The 16,184-nt window shown below is 40.5% G+C and overlaps 1 protein-coding gene across 2 annotated transcripts in view; it reads left to right on the forward strand.

Moving 5' to 3' along the window:
* The first annotated feature begins 6,595 nt into the window (after nt 1–6,595).
* FAM169B (Protein) overlaps nt 6,596–16,184 on the forward strand; it is a 40,548-nt gene continuing 30,959 nt past the window's right edge. For both annotated transcript variants that reach the window (XM_061999989.1, XM_061999991.1), the window contains exon 1: nt 6,596–6,691. In XM_061999989.1, coding sequence (XP_061855973.1) covers nt 6,652–6,691 — 40 coding nt within the window. In that variant the 5' untranslated portion in view covers nt 6,596–6,651. The remainder of the gene's footprint in view (nt 6,692–16,184) is intronic.

A 16,184-nucleotide genomic window follows, 5' to 3' on the forward strand; every position in this document is an offset into this window, starting at 1 on the left:
GCTCACAATGAAATAACTGCTCAACAGTGGCTGTAAGAAACCACTGCTTGGGACAAAATCACAGGATCACAGAATCTTAAAAGTAAGAGAGTTTTACAATGCTGAAAAAAAACTATGACAGCTTGGGAGGATCACTGGCTGAATGTTATTAGGCACTAGATAATAAACTGGGCTCACTGCCAGCATGTTTATATTACGAGCAGGTGAAAATGCGACAGAGATGTGCTGTGATAATCTCTGTCATAGCTTAAAGATGCACCTGTATCTTTAGTGGGGCACACTAGTTTAAAACTGTCTGAACCAGTAAATTTCTTCACCTAAATGTCTGTCTAAGGGGAGGAAAAATCTAGCAGGGTGCCGAGAAGTGTGCCCGTCAAGGGTATGTGCCATAAATATCATAGGAGACAAGCAGACCGTGTCAGCCTTTTAAGAGGTTAGCAAAGATCTCTTGCTCTCTTCTGCCCTCCCATTCAGCTGCTCTGCAGTTATGTCTACAGCAAGCCCAACTAGTTCTGCCCATCTTACAGCTATTTAAAAAAAAAAAAAAAAGAAGCAAGTGTTTAATTGAAAACAGCAAGATGCAAATATCTTTGTAGCCTCAACCTCGTTGGTATGTCCTCAGCCGACCTGCAGTGGAAAATTATCCTGTAACTCACATGTCGAGATATGTGTAATGATTGCCTTTAGATGAGCCACTGGCAACAAGAGGAAGAACGAGCAGCAGCATTCCTTAAGAGCTTTAACCTTTTAGAGCTCAGAAGTCTCTAGCTGCTGGTTCTGCTGCTGTGATTCAGCTGGAGTCACAGCCAGCAAGAGAAACTCCAAATTTGGTCCCTTGTGCTGCATGTTCAGGCATGCTCCTTTGGTATATTTAATGGTCTAGTTTAGCAGCGATGAGGCAGCATCTCCTGTTTAAATCTCCTTTACCTTGCCATGAAACTGAGACCCTGAAACTTGCCATGTGTTGCTCTAATTCTGGACACTGACTATGTGACATTGTGATGCAACCTGGTTTTCTTGCTTCAGAGCTCCTTTTGAGTAAGCTTTATCTAATACTTGCCTGCACTGCCGTGAGCTATGTGGTTTGGATCAGAGAGAATGTCAACAAAGATTAAAACATGGAGAGAATGAACAACAAACCAAACTGGATGGCAGTAAAGAGGGCAGACTGTAGTCTGTTTCCTCTGACATGCATCTGATTTTTCTTAGGAAGGCACAGCAGCAAGTTATTTTCCATTTGGAATTGCTAGTATGACCATTTGCTACTATTTTTCCCTCCAGGGAGCTGTTTATGACAAAGATCAAGCATGTGTGCATACCATCTCTAGCTAAAAGAAGAATAAAATAGAAATCTTACCAGTTACAACCACAGTGTTGGAATTGGAATCCATGAAATCTGTGCTCCAGAAGGTGAAATCTTCTTGTCTTTCAGTTCTGAAGAGTGTTATAATTCATCTGTCTGTACCAAACCTCTCCCATTTGGGGCACCTTTTTTTTTCCCTTCACACTGTGATGTGTCTGGATCTACATGTCAGGGATGATTTGTGGTTCATGCAACTTTCAAAGCAAAAATTGTTATGTGTCTGTATTAAAGATAGAAGTCTGACTGACCAGCTGACTGACTGGGACTGCTCCACACTGCTTTGCTTTTCTTCAAGCATGCAATAGCATTTAGGAAGATCAGGAAAGGCTTAAAGAAACTTCTTGCAAAATATCTAGCGACATGTTTCATCAGAAACCTGTTTGGGTACAAGTAAAGAGAACATTAACTGAATCCATTTAATTATGTCTCTGGATATTTTATTTTTAGCACAGTTGTCATTCACTCCAGTCGTGAGGAATGACTTTACAAAAACATAGCTGTCCCTTTCCACTGGTCTTAGAGTTTTTCTTAGTGACTTTAAAAACTCAAGGTTAATTTGGTTCCTCGTCTTCATAGCTGTTATCTAATTTACTCATGTTGCTCTTTATCTTACGCTCTTCATAAAGCAGTCCAAGCACCTCACACTTTTACAGCCAAACACTAAGGGGAAAATGTGTGTATTTCCTAAACCAAAATATTTACTCAGTAATACCCTTGAATAGTCAACACGTTAAAAAAATCTCACTCCAACTTGCAGGGTCAAAGGAACTCTAGAGGCTGGGTTACAGCTTGCTGAAACCAGCAAGTTTTAATAGCTGGTCTGTCTTCATTGAACTGAAGCATGAGAACCCAAGGGGGGGGGCTGAAATCAAAACATATGCACATTGTCACTGCCCAAAACAAAAGCATATGAAAGTTCTCTTGGGAATTGTAACTCTGTGGGCAGAGGGTTTCACTGGGTCTTGTTTTGAGTAGGAAGTGTATGTGCGTGCGTGTGTGAGAGAGGAAGGGGATAAATATGCTAAGAATAGAAAGCCACTATATAATCTCAAGAGAGCTGGTAATTGTAAGACCTTAAAAAAAAAAAATCTCTGAAGAAATCTCTTGGATTGGGTGGTGGCTGAATGAGGTTTGGAGTCATGAGCTGTGTCCATCATTTAAATCCTCCTGTGCTGAGACACAAAGAAAGTTGTGGATTCTTTTAAATAACAAGACCCTGATTCCACCAGCTGTTTCTTCCCTTGACAGATACAGCTTGCAAAACTAACTTTTGCTGGGCAATGAGGCTGCAGGAACAGCTAATGCAGTAAACACAGAACTCTCTGCAGCTTTAAATAAGGCAAAAATCTGCCATTGACATCAGTGGAATTACATCTAAAATTCTACAGTCTTTCATTGTCCTATGTAAATTAAGATTTGTATCAAATTTTCTGCATGAGCAGTTAGTACAACTCTTGCTCTGATACTGACAGGACAATAGCACACTCATCTTCTCAGAGTGCCTTCTGATTTGTGCTTTTAAAAACAAAATTCTAAGTACAGGGTGGGCTAATGAATAAAGCACATGCAAGGAATAAAGTGAGATTGAAGGTCTAAACTTGCTTAATTTAACTTCCTGCCTGAAAAATTGTGTGTTTTGTTTGGGACATTATAGCTACTTTATAGATATATAAGAAGGGTATCGCTTGAAGCTGCAAGATACTCAGTTTTTTATTAGATGTTCTTGCATAACATAGATGTAAGTCTGTTATGTCCATAACAGCTGATGTTATTCATTTGGGCTGAAGTATTAGTTTTCATAACTGCTGAAAGAGTACAAAACAAAATATAGAGAAAGGAAGATTATTTCACTAATCCTTTATGAAGAAGTTGGGAGAAATTTGAGGGGAAAAAGAAAAACCCTGACCCTGTTTAATGACTAATCAGTTAGGAATTGTCTCCAACAGTTCTCTGCAAGTAGAGGTTTGATGATTTGCAGTAAAGATTGTAAGACCTTTTCAGTGTTGTTATGTGCCTGTGCAAATGTGGGTGGATTGCTAGTGGTTTGAATAAACCAGGAGCTTGACAGAGTGCACTGCAATTAGTTTTTGCACTGATTTAATTGACTGCTTCTGTTCCCAAGCTTTATGTGCGTGGTAGTGTACTTGGAGGGATAACGCCTGTATCGTGGCTGCATTACATTTTGGTAGCAGGCAGCAAATAAAGGATATGGTAGTTCAAAAAAGGCTATAAAAAAGTCTTGCTGTTAGACCTAAGTTCTGCTGAGAATTTTATTTGGAAACGAAACCTTGTATTTCCTTTCACAGCTCCCTAGAGATATTCAAAAGACACATAGGTGAGGTGCTGAAGGATTAGGGTTTAGTTTAGTGCTAGGCCTGGCAGCGTGAGGTTAGTGGTTGAACTCGGTGATCTTAAAGGTCTTTTCCAACCATAACAATTCTGTGATTCTTCAGCTGAAGTGGAAGCTGCTCTAGAAATTTCTGTGAAAGCATGGCTGTACCTGTAATATTAGATATTAGCATTTGTGTATATGTGCCCATGACAATAGATACTTGAGTCACTGGATATTTGAAACCAGTGTAAACTAATGCCCCATCCATAATTAAGAAACCAAGCCCTGGATATCTGAAGGCAAGTCACAGACACAGCTGACTCAACTAAACACTGGTTGTTTTTCTTCTCGCTGTATATGAATGTGATTGGCATGGCACTCATCTTGAGGTAAAGAAGAAATGGAAGCAACTCGACTATGAAAGACCTGGTTATCACCTTGCATGTTTTTCTGAACAGTTGTCTGACATTTAAAAGTTATTTGAACTGCTGAGTAAGAGCAAAATATATTCTCTGCAAATGCATTCTGACCACATTGCAGAACTGACAGAACAGTGCTCGAATAGCTTTTTAGTACTGACGGTAACAAGAACTGAATATGGCCCCTCATTTAGCAACAGCTCTTTAATTTTTATCTCTCTTATTATTACTTACATATAGATTTTTTATTTCTTGTTATTGGCAGGCACTGACCAGTGTTTTAAGCTGTTAAGTGGAAGTGCTTAATATATTCCAATTTTTATCTCAGCTGCTCAGCATTTAATGAGAGGAAGAAATCAAGCTGTTATGCTATTTAACATTAAACTATAATGAGATTTTAAATAGAAATTTCAGGATCTAACACTCTACATTTCTTTCCCCTTCTAATAAAATTAAATGATCCTCGGGAAAGACCAAAGTGAGTCTTTAGGTAGATGGGATACAATGTCACAAAAAGAGAGGTGACAAACGTTTCAGTGTTGCTTCTGTGGACCAGTGCCTCTTCTGTAACAAACTCCATAGAAATGGTAAATGGAAAAATGGAATGGTAATTTCACATTCCTTTTTTAGCATAGAAAGTATGATATATATTATGTTGTTTTGTTTTGTTTATACTAGTTCTTCTGCATTTGACACCATGGCTGTATACCCAGTGCTTAGCTCTAATGTACAAAATTGAAATAGTACATAATTTAAATGTAGCCAAGCTGTTGAGTGGCTGTTAAAATTTCAGTTCTGGTCATCTTGAACTATTAGAAAAAAGTAACTGCTGCATATGGACAGATATTTTAATTGCTTATAACAGTTTCATAAAGGGAGGAAGTACTTTAGCAGTAGAGCATGCAACTCATGATCAATGGGTTGCTTTTGTTCATTTACCAAACACAAAGAGACTCTGCAAGCAGAATGGACACAATATAAGTAATTATTTATCAGCTAATATGCAAAACAGAGAGCTAGGACTAACAGATTACTAGGGTAAACAGCAATATGCTCACTGCTCCTGATAAGAAAACTGTTGAGTCTTAGATGCTCAGAAAGTTTCCAAGATGCTGTGAAAAGTTTTTCTCTGACGTAGGTTGGTGCCAGAATGATGGGCTATAGTTCCTCAGCATTACTGATTTACCTTCACATTTTCTCCTTTTCAAGAAAAAAAAGATACAGAAGGAAAGAATCTTCCACCAGCTAACTACTGTCATCCCACCAACTGCACTTCCATGCCTTTAGCTTCTTCTCTTTCATGGCTCGAGCTCATGTACTTTCTCAGAGCTTAACAATTTTCTCGTTAAAACTCAGGCAAGGTTACATTAAGTGCTGCATTAAGTTACATAAGTGCTGCATTAAACCAAGCCTTGGACCATCGCACTGGCAAACCTCTGGTCTGAGTGTGACATGAGGAGTGGTGGAAGGTACAAAGCTTCAAGTGATCACGAAAACGTGCTGAAATCCACTGGTGCGTGCTGCAAAGTGTGGTGGTGTGACGTCTGCTTTTTGGAAACATCAGTGTTTGGGCTTGAGATTGCTTTGTCCTTTTGAGGGGAGAAAATACAAACCTGCTTTACTAGAAACAAGGAATAACTTCATGTAGTTTTTGGTCACTGTGCTGACAGGCACTGGAATACATAACAGTAATGTGAAGCACTGAAGATGCTGTTCTTGAAGCCAGGTCTGTGGGTCACAGCGGTGTTCCTTCATGATGTAAGTGCAAAGGTAAGTTTGTTTCTTTGCAAACATACTGTTATTTCCATGTACTTTTCACCTCTTTGACTTTGACACTTGTATCTGCGCTTTTAACAATAATTAAGTGATTTCAGGGTAGGAAGACTCCCAGGAGTCAACACCTGGATTCTACTTTGATTTTGACAACAGCATGTTCACTTTAATCTCCGTATCATAATTGTATGGCTTGTAATAACAAACAGCAGGCTGCTCGCTGGTTTTGCAAAAGCCTCTTTCACACAGCTGAAGAATGCCATAAAAATGTCATTTTTTTTCTACATATTTTCCCCCGTAAGCCTTCTGCTTCTGCCACTCGAGTTTAAAGAGACTGGTGTAAGGTCTATGGTTTGTTATTGCGTGCCTTTCACATAAAGAAGGTGGAACTTGTGCGGGGAGGTTTGTAGGTGAGGACGCAGGCCTGGGCTGGCACTGGAGGAAGGCCGGGCCTTGCTGCCATGGACCAGGGCTGCCCCTCAGCCTGCGGCGGCCTTCCCCTCGCCTCTTTGCTACCACAGAAACTTGGCCGGATTCTTCACCAGCGTCAGCCCCCCACCGCGTCCTTTTGTCTCCCCAGCCGCCCCGCGGCCATGACCGCTCCCGCCCTTCCGACGGCCGCTTTTCCTGTCAGCCCCGGCCCGCCCGGCAGCCGCCCCCCGCGTCCCGCCCCTCAGCGCCCGCCCTCCGCGGCTGCCCGCGCCGGACCGGGCCCCACCGCACCGCCACCCTCGCCGGGGCGGGCGCCCGCCTCGGAGGAAGTGATGGAGGCCGAGGGAGGAGGAGGAGGAAGAGCCGCGGCTGGTAAGAGGCGAGGGAGAGCACTCGGGAGCTGCCCCGCGGCCTGGTCTCCTCCTTGCCCCGTCTCTCCCCTCGCGGCGGCCGCCCCTCACGCTCGCTTCGCCTTCCTCCTGCTCTCGCCCTCAGGCCGGGCCGGCTGCCCGCCCGCCGAGGGTGGGTGGCGGTGCCGGGCTGACACACCGCCCGCCAGGGCTGTCCGGGGCCTCGCCGGCGCCAGCCTGCACTGTCAGCCCGTGGCGTATACCCCCGCTGCATGAAACGGCCGGCCCGTCCATGAGCGGCCAGAACTCGGGCCTTTCCAGGAGGAGTTTGCTCAGTCACCTGTGGTCATGACCGAGCGAATGCTGGATTTCGTTGCCATCCTCCCAGTGCCCTGCTTTCACAGCATCGTGTGAGGGAGATCCCAGTACGACCAGTACCAGTCCAGTACATCCAGGGAGGTCCAGTCTGAATTCACAGCACAAAGCAGGATCAACTAGAGCAGGCTGTTACAGTCTTTCCCCCCTCCCTTTTTCCCAAACGTACAGGTAACATTTCCAGGTGTTAGGTTAGTCCAAACACCTCCTGAAGCAGAGAGGAACCGGCCTGATGATTTCCTTCAGCTTTGGTTGGGCAGGCTTCCAGTGTTGTGTGTTCAGAGGTCTCACAGCACAGGTGCACGATTCTGGGATTTTAATGGCTAAGTGCTTGAAAACTACTAAAGAGCAGAGGGAATCGTGTGAAAAATACTTCTACATTTTTAAGGCCAAATGTCAGGCAGCAGCAGCAAGTGTTTACGCAAACTGAGCAAAAACATGGTTTAACAAAAGAAGCATGGTGTAACAGGGACAAAAGGAGCAGTGAACACGTTGCCTCTTGATCACAGAAGAATAATTGGTTGGATTATTTTGGTGTAGAGATGACATGTAAAAGGCTTTCTATACTGCAGGGTACTTACCCTTTATTTTAAAAGCATTCAGTGAAGACTTTCTGTGTTGGTGGAGAGCTGACTGTAGAACAAGAAATACACGATCTCTAATGATGATTTTTTTTATTTTTGGAAAAAAGCCACTCACCTCTCATCTCCTTTCAGCAGAAGTTAATTTACTGGTGTTTCTGACAGTAGGCAAAGAGCAGAAGCCAATAGAGAGAGATCAGTATGTGGCGGAATGACACTGCGTTGAAATGAACAGGTATTGTGTTGGTTCCCAAATGGCAATGCTCCTAGTGCTTGCTAAGGGAGCCGATTTTAGGACAGGTGGATCTTCTGCACATGCTCCAACGTGGATTTCCAACAGAGTCTGGTGTGTGTAATGTTCCTGGTTTATATTTGACTAGGAGCACTTCCAGGAATCTCTGTTCACACACTTATTTGGATAAGAGCCCGTTGCATCACCTCAGTTCACTTTTGCACTGCTTTTCCTCCTGCAATGTTTTTATTCTCTTTCTTTCTTAATTTGTCACGCTAGCAGGTAAATGGAGGGAAAGTGAATTTATCTTCTGAAACGCATTTTAAGTTGCTGCCATTTATCTAAAGCACCTGCTTCATCCCCTTCAGTAAAATAATGATGTTGTTCATTAGTTCCTCTAGCTGCTCATGGCTAAATGCACTGTAGTCAGATTGCTCTATTTTCTCCCTTCTATCAGCCACTTATGAAAGTCAAACATTTGTAATAGTGCTATTGTGGAAGAGACTCAGTTCTGCTGATGTTCTTAAATAAAATATCTCTAGATGAATGGGACTTGTTTTTTCATGTCTAAACAAACATTGTGCTCCTGGACATTTAGGTTAATATCTTCCCGACTTTTTCATTTGCCACAAATTGAATGCTTAGAATAGTTTTTCTCCCCATCTTTTTGGACAATTGCCAATAGGTTTGAGTGTTGGGCACACTCTAAGAGCACATGGGAGTCAGTCATTAGCTTTCCTTGTGCAAATGATGCTTTTCAGTTTATGTTGTGCTGTAACTGAGATGCTCCTACTAGGTCCTGAGGTCTGTTTCTGTTAATTGTTTTTCACAGGTCAAGATTGCTTGTGCTTCCAGGTTTCTAAGCCCCTTTAGAGGTCCTAGGCAGAACTTACTGTTGAGAAGCAGGCCAACTGTTGACCTAGAACCTGAAATTCTTGTTTTAAATTCAGCCTGGCCACAAGTTCTTTTTGGTTTTAAACCACTTTGAAAGTCAGATTTGTGTGTGTTAACCACCTAAGAGCAGGGCTAAGAAGGATGTTTAGTAACAACGTATATACGACTGGAGCCTGAGAAACAGTTACTGAGTGAGAAACCTGTATGTCTAGTTTAACACTTGCATTAATGAAGCTTTGAATTTCCATCTTTTTGTCTAGGAAGATGAAGATCTCACTGCCATCCTTCACATACATGTTAATCAGTTTACAGGGAGGAGGTCAGCAGCCTGGAAGGTGGAACCTTAAAATTCAGGTAGCATCTAGGTGGTATCTATCATGCACATGGCCCCCACATCTAGAAAAGCTACTCAAATCTCTAAGATGATGCTACCAGCAACTATAGTCCTTCAAGATAAGTAAAATCTCATGTATGGAACTAGTAGAATTTTACTTAGGCTGAGGAGTGTGTTTATTTTAGAGGAAAGGGCTTGCATCCTTGCTTTCCATGCTACAGGTAAGGCATGCTACTGAAACCTTGCTTTCTTTAACATCAACATGTAGTTATGGTCTAGATGGAAAGAAAATAGGAAACAAAATCCTAACTACTTCCTCCTAAGAAAAAAATAGAGGCCAAAACCCAGCAAACAAACCGGAGTCCCTTTCCATAATAGCATTGCAGTGAATACACTCCTTCCCTTGGGGGAAACAAGAGAAAACAAACAACATAAGAGGAAGTCTAGCCAGTTTATATTTGCAAGTGGGAGGTGTGCAGACATTGTGGCTGTATGTTATAAGAACCTACATAGAACAGGCTGGTATGTATTTTCCACGTTGTATAATGGTTCCACACTGAGAAGCTCCCAAGCACTTTGCGTGTCAATTCACAGTTTTGGTGTGTTGTCTTTGCAAAATGATTGGCAGACCCTCAGGTTGGACATGTCTGAAGTAAATTGTGTCCTGCTCAGTTACTGAGAGCTCTGTGGATGCTTAAAGCTGTTGTGTTTGTAACCTTTGTAACTGCTGTCTGGTGAGTGGTCTTTATAGTATTACTGACAACAGATGGCAAATGGCTCTGCTGATGTAATTCTTGCTAGTGTTCCATTCCTGTGAAGTTGCACAGTTTCAGAGTCTCAGAAAGTGCCTCCATACTTTATCTGTGTAAAGATCCCAAGCCAAACTAAATAAAAACATTTGATATTATTCAGATTCCCATGGTGTCATGTGACATTTTTGTAATGATTGCCTTGCAGCAGTTTCAGATAAGTGCACGTTTGGTAGCAATTTAAGGCCTGTGTCCTTTAAGTAATGCTTATTAGTACGTAACAGATGCCATTTAGAAACATTATGCCTTTTAATAGGCTCTGCTTTTAGACTGCATGTTCTCATTCCAGGCAGACTGTGGATCAGGCAAGCTTGGAGGTATGCTGTCGTTTATGCAAAGCCTAAGTCAATTTTCTGCTCTAAAGTCAAGCCATGTGTTTTTCCTTGTTTCTTCCATTCTGGTCCTAGCTGCCTTGCTGTGTTTTCCCTGTAGTCATATCTTTGGCTGATTGTCAAGCCATTACAATAAAAACCTTTTGCATTTTTAACCACCAGCAATGGTTTCTTTTGTCCTTACAGAAGAGCCTGTGTAAACTGAATTTGAACACTCTCAGCCTTACTGTCAAGAGCACAGCAAGCTCAGAGTCAGCCCTCTGTTGCCAGCCCATCCTTCCTTCTCTGTTTCTTTTCCTCCCAAAAGGAGAAAAAGGGAAAAGCAGAACCATGCTGATTTTGGAGCACCTTCAAAGACATGTATAATAGCCGACACAATGGCACAGAGAAACAAGAGGGATGTTTACATATTTCCTCCACTACTTGCAGCTGTTTATTAAAGCAAGTTCTGAGGCAGGCTGAGAGGCTTGTGATAGCTGGTGCAGGTGATGTGTTAATTTGCAGCCGCATAATAAATTTAGCAAAGTGGAAATAACTAGGAGAAGGGATTTCTTTGTTTCTTTCCTTTTTTTTCTCCTCAAATTAATTGCTTTATTTTGAGATTATTCTGACTGCACAAATTGCTCCTTGCAAATAATTTGGAGAAAGGCTGCTGGGCTTTCTTAGGCAGACTTATGCACTCTACTGGTGGGTGCAGATTTGTCAGATGTAAAGCATTTGTAGCTCAACTTATGTGGTATTTGACACTGCTGTCCCTGAAAAATATAGACAGTTGTCTCATATTTTCATCTCTGCTTTGTTTGTTTGGGGGAATGTTGTTCTTTCTGATAGCAAACCAGGGCTTTAAAGTGTTCTTGGTATGCCACACAGACTGCTATATTTTGTATGACACCAAAAGAAGGGCCCTGTGGTATGCCCTGAGATTTCCTATTTCTTGCTTTGAATGGTGAGAATATCAGGGAAATGTATTTAAAGTACTGCTTTAATAGTAGCCTGGGTGCCACATTGTGAGACTGCATGTTTCAGTAATAATTTTAAATGCTCCGTGATCTTAAAATACAGCTATTTTCTGAAACTGCCCTGTCAGTCTATCTGGCTTCCCCCCATGGGATGAAATCATCTTCGTGCTGGATCATTTGCCAGACTCAGTTGTCATTTCCTGCCATTTCACTATTCCTTGTTTATTACTATGGAAGACATTGTCTTCCTCTTTTCCCTTCAGTTTTAGGGTGACATTTGACCAATGAATCCTCCTGTCTATCTTCCATCTTTGTAAAGGACTGAATTACCACTATTTACATTTGAACTTGTGATTCCTAAAAGCTCTACTGCTGTTCACAGAACCTTTTCTGTCATTTTCCTCTCAAATCAGCCTCTTTGAATAATGAAAATACTTCAGTGATATATTTCAGTGTCATTTAGGGCCTCCCATTTCTTCAGTGCTTAGATTTTCAGAGTCAGACTCTAACTGAGGTCAGACCTGGACTATGAACTTCCACTGGCATAGGTATTTTGGATATGGGTATGATGAAGTGAGATGTAGCACTGACATAACTGCTGGAAAAAGCCCTTGATATGGGCACAGTCATTCTGGAAAACATGTTTTCTTGTATGTTTTGTTTTGTTTGTATCCTGGTTCTAGCTGGGACAGAGTTAATATTCTTCCTAGTAGCTTGTGTAGGACTGTGCTTTGGATTTAGTGTGAGAATAATGTTGATAACACACTGATTTTATTTAATTTTAGTTTTTAAACTGTTCTCATTTCAACCCATAAGTTATACTTTTATTCCCCTAACTCTCCTTCTCATCCCACTGGGAGTGGGGGAGTGAGTGAGTGTCTGAGTGGTGCTGACTGGGGTTAAAACCACAACAAGGAGGTAGGCAGGTAGTTAAGTTGATAAATTTTGGGGTTTTTTCTTACTTGTGCAAGAAAATCTTAGAATAATTTCAGCTGGAAGAGACCTTTAAGATCATTGACTCCAGCCCTTGTCCCAGCCCTATCAACCACTAGACCATTTTGCTAAGTGCAACGTCCAACTATCTCTTAAACACTTCCAAGAGACCATGTGACTACCTTCAATAGGTGAAGTTAGACTTTTCCAGGAACACTTCTACCCAGTTCTTGGTGGTATGAAAAATAGCACACATAAAGAACTTGATTCTGATGTTCACAGGTTCAGAGGTAATAGCAACAATCCTACTTGAATCAGTGCAATTTCCTTGAGGAAAATCTGATGTGAACATGAACTGTACAACCTTAATTCATTGCAATCCCAAATGTTCCTTTTCTTCAGGACCACATCTTCTCTGAGTTATTCTGTAAAGTCTCTCCTTTTTAATCTCCATGAAAAAGAGAGTTAAATGTGCAGAAACAGGAATTCCTGATGTGTCATAGCTACAGCTAATAGCACTTCCACGGTTTAACACTATGCTACAGTTTTTATTTATAGAAAGTCTGTTTCTGGACCATAATACCTCATCTTTCTTTCACTTACATGAGATTAGAACTTTGTGCAAAGCATGCCAGTCCAGATGTGCATTTTGTGTATAACAGGATGAGAGCAGCCTATTTACACAGGTGTGTTTTAGTTTATCCATGCTATGAGATGGATGTAGCTTATTTTTACACTTGAGTGTAAAAGCTAAAAATCCATCTGAGGAAAAATAGATATAGCTGGAACCTGTTTGCTGGAACTTTCAGTCCCGGGGTACTGTAGGTTAGAGGGGAGGAAGTATTCTTTCAGTATGTGCTTCTTTGTCTGGCTTTGAAAACATTTAAAATAATGTGGTTTCATCTAGATATTTTTCCAAAAAGAGATGGATGAATAATTAAATGAATTATTTAATTCACATGTCTTTTTTTTTTTTTTTTTCTATTTCACAGAATCATGGAATGTTGGGGGTTGGAAAGGACCTTTAAAGATCATCTAGTCCAATCCCCCTGCCAAAGCAAGTCCACCTAGATCAGGTCACACAGGAATGCATCCAGGCAGATGCAGTTTATTTCATAAATTGCAGTTTACTTTAAATTTGGGAAAATAAATAACATGAGTTTTATAGATCCTGATCATATGAGTTTCTGAGGAGCCTTCAGAGCTCACTGAAGTGAAAGGAAATTGAAGGTGTTTGACATTTTTCAGTTAGGCTTGTCTAGTCTCTGCCTTTGCTTGTCTCGATTCTACTAAATAGAAGTGTATACGTTAAACTTTTTCTTTCCCTTTTCTGAAATCAGTAGTAAAAATGAGTTAGCAGGAATGGTATGACTAATGTGATAGCTTCTTGCTATCCTGGGATGACCAACATTTGGTCTGCCCTCCATATGAGTGACAGAATTTGCAGTAATGACACATGTAGCTACACTTAAACTCATCTATTTAATCTGTTTGGTTTCTTAATTAGGAATGGGATTAGGATTATTTATTTCCCTCCTGCCTTCATTTATCGATTCCACAGCAGAAAATTATTTACAGACAGAAACTTGTATTTAGTTTGCTGTCTGAAACCCTTCTTGCCTTTTCAGTTGTGATTGAATAGTAAGTAATATACAAATGGCATTTTTGGATGGAAACATAGAAACCTGTTAATGTAAATACATTTTTTTTCATCCTTTATGTTCCAAGAGTGATTACTCTATTAGTAATGATGAAAAGCAGTGCAGTGGGGGAGAACATTGTTTTCATTCATGACATACAGCATGTGGTTAAGAGCTGCCTTGCCATGTCGGACAGACGGCACTCCACAGCTTTTGCCCATCAGCTCCATTGCCACCACACATTGTTATGATACTGAAGTTTCATTTACACTACAGCCCGAGTTTTTGACGTGTACTTGCTCAATTAAATTCAGGATGTGAGAGTCAGGTTCTACGTGTACTCCCAGGAACTTGCCAGAGACCTCTTCCTTCCTTTGAAAGGTTAAACAAATATAATTGTCTAATGATAACCACATACATAGAGTTGTTCAAACTCATGGGAAGGAAAGAAGAGTTGATGCCAGCACTGCTGTTTAACAGTGAGTTCCCACTCCTGTAATGAGGGTAATGGAAAAGCATTTCTGTTATATGTGCAGAATTTAGAAGGCAAAAAAAGGTTATCTTTAGATCCTAGACTTGGTCATGGTTGTGCTACCATAACCCAGCAGTGACAGGCCACAGGAGAACAGAGAACTATTTATGTTAGATGACTTCTTTGTCTTTCTCTGTTGTGACTTCAGAGGCATTGATAAGGAGAACTCACACCCTTTTGAAGTGGCAGATAAGACATACACTTAACTGATAAGAGACCAGACAGAAGATGAAGTGATTTGTTGGAGGCCACAAAAACACACCTGTGTTCAGAATAAATCTTAGGAGTTCTAGTCTTAGTTGCCTGGTTTAATTACAAGAGCACTTCTAAATATTGACATGGCATACTGCCATTTTTTGTTTGTGCAGAAGTTTGTCTCATATTGCAGAGTGGTTTTTGCTTTAAAAAGAAAAAAAAAAGGAAAATGCTTCTTGGACAAAAAACCCCACAACTCTGTCAGAAACACTTAAAACCTTGAAACTTTAATTGTGAAATATATTGGCATGAAATTAAAGCCAATAAATAAAACCAGTACTGCTCTTGCAAGCATTAGAAATGGCAAAACTAAACAGTAAAAACAAAAGGAGGTTGGAAGTTAGGCATGTTAAGTTATTTTTATCTGTCTTTTTTCTTCACCACTAGAAATCAGACTTAAGTGTTTTTCATATTTTTACATGTAAAATGATGCACAAGTTTGCACATATGTACAAAGATGCACAGCCCAGATACAAACCCTGTGGTGACTGATGGCTCTTCACACAGTTCTTAATGGATGCGTGTAGTATCATCCTCTGCGTTTGTAGAACATGAAAAAGTAGTTGTAGGATAAATGATTAATTCACTTCAGACGTAACACTTTTCATGCTTCATCTACGGCGAGGTTGATGTGTTTTGCTTTACCATCTAGCTGAATCCTAAATGCCCTTACAAATCTCTGAAATGGGATTTTCAACAAGTAAATCTTTCCTGGGAGTACCTACAATACCTCAATGCATCTTCATCAACCCAGTGGTGTGTCTAATCTGACAAAACTGCATTACCAACTTTATTGGCTTAAGGAAAGAGTATTAATAAGCCACACATGAATGCAAGGAATAAACAATTCTTATCAATGAAAGCAAATATCTCTTGTTTAATAAATTGTGTACTGTGTTCATAACCAAAAAGGACTTGAGTGTATTGACACTAATTTGAAACTTGAGTATTTAAAACATCTTCACAGAGAGACAAGAGTTGGCTGTCCCAAGATGTAACTTATTTGTTAGATAATGGCAAAATAGTAAAACTAATTCATGGGTGCTAAAATGACCTGTCTGGTGAAAGAGAGCTTGAGGGATATAACAGTGATTTGAATTGCCACAGCATGATGTCCATGATATAAGTCTGTGATTATCTGTCTTCCAGTTAAATCATTTCTATTATGGCACAATTGTATTATGGTTGAATTGCAGAGAATATAGAAGGATCATCAAAAGGAATCTTCAGAATATCTAATTAGGTTGAAGCATGTCATTTACCTTCAGACATTACAGCAGTCTGTAGGTTCACTTGTGGAATTTCACATACAAGTGTGTACACCATTGTGTTTTCTGTTGTATTGAGAACCCATTTGCCCATGGAAAAATACTTCCTGCTTACTTTAAATGATAGAATGAAATTCTTGCTGAATCTGTAATGATGAGGGTCTATCTCTAATCTACAAAACCAAATGATTTCTAGTGTAAGGCAGAATCTTGTCTTTGATTTTGGGATTGCATTTGTTGTTTATCTACCTGATGCAGATCAGAAGCACATTAATCAGATCTCTCTGGATTCCCACATATTGAATTTTTTGGATCACAAGTGAACTTTTTCTTACTTTTACTTCTCAAGAAGGATATTTGCCTACTCATGA

This window comes from Colius striatus, chromosome 7, assembly GCF_028858725.1.
Source record: "Colius striatus isolate bColStr4 chromosome 7, bColStr4.1.hap1, whole genome shotgun sequence".
NCBI classification, from domain to species: Eukaryota; Metazoa; Chordata; class Aves; order Coliiformes; family Coliidae; genus Colius; species Colius striatus.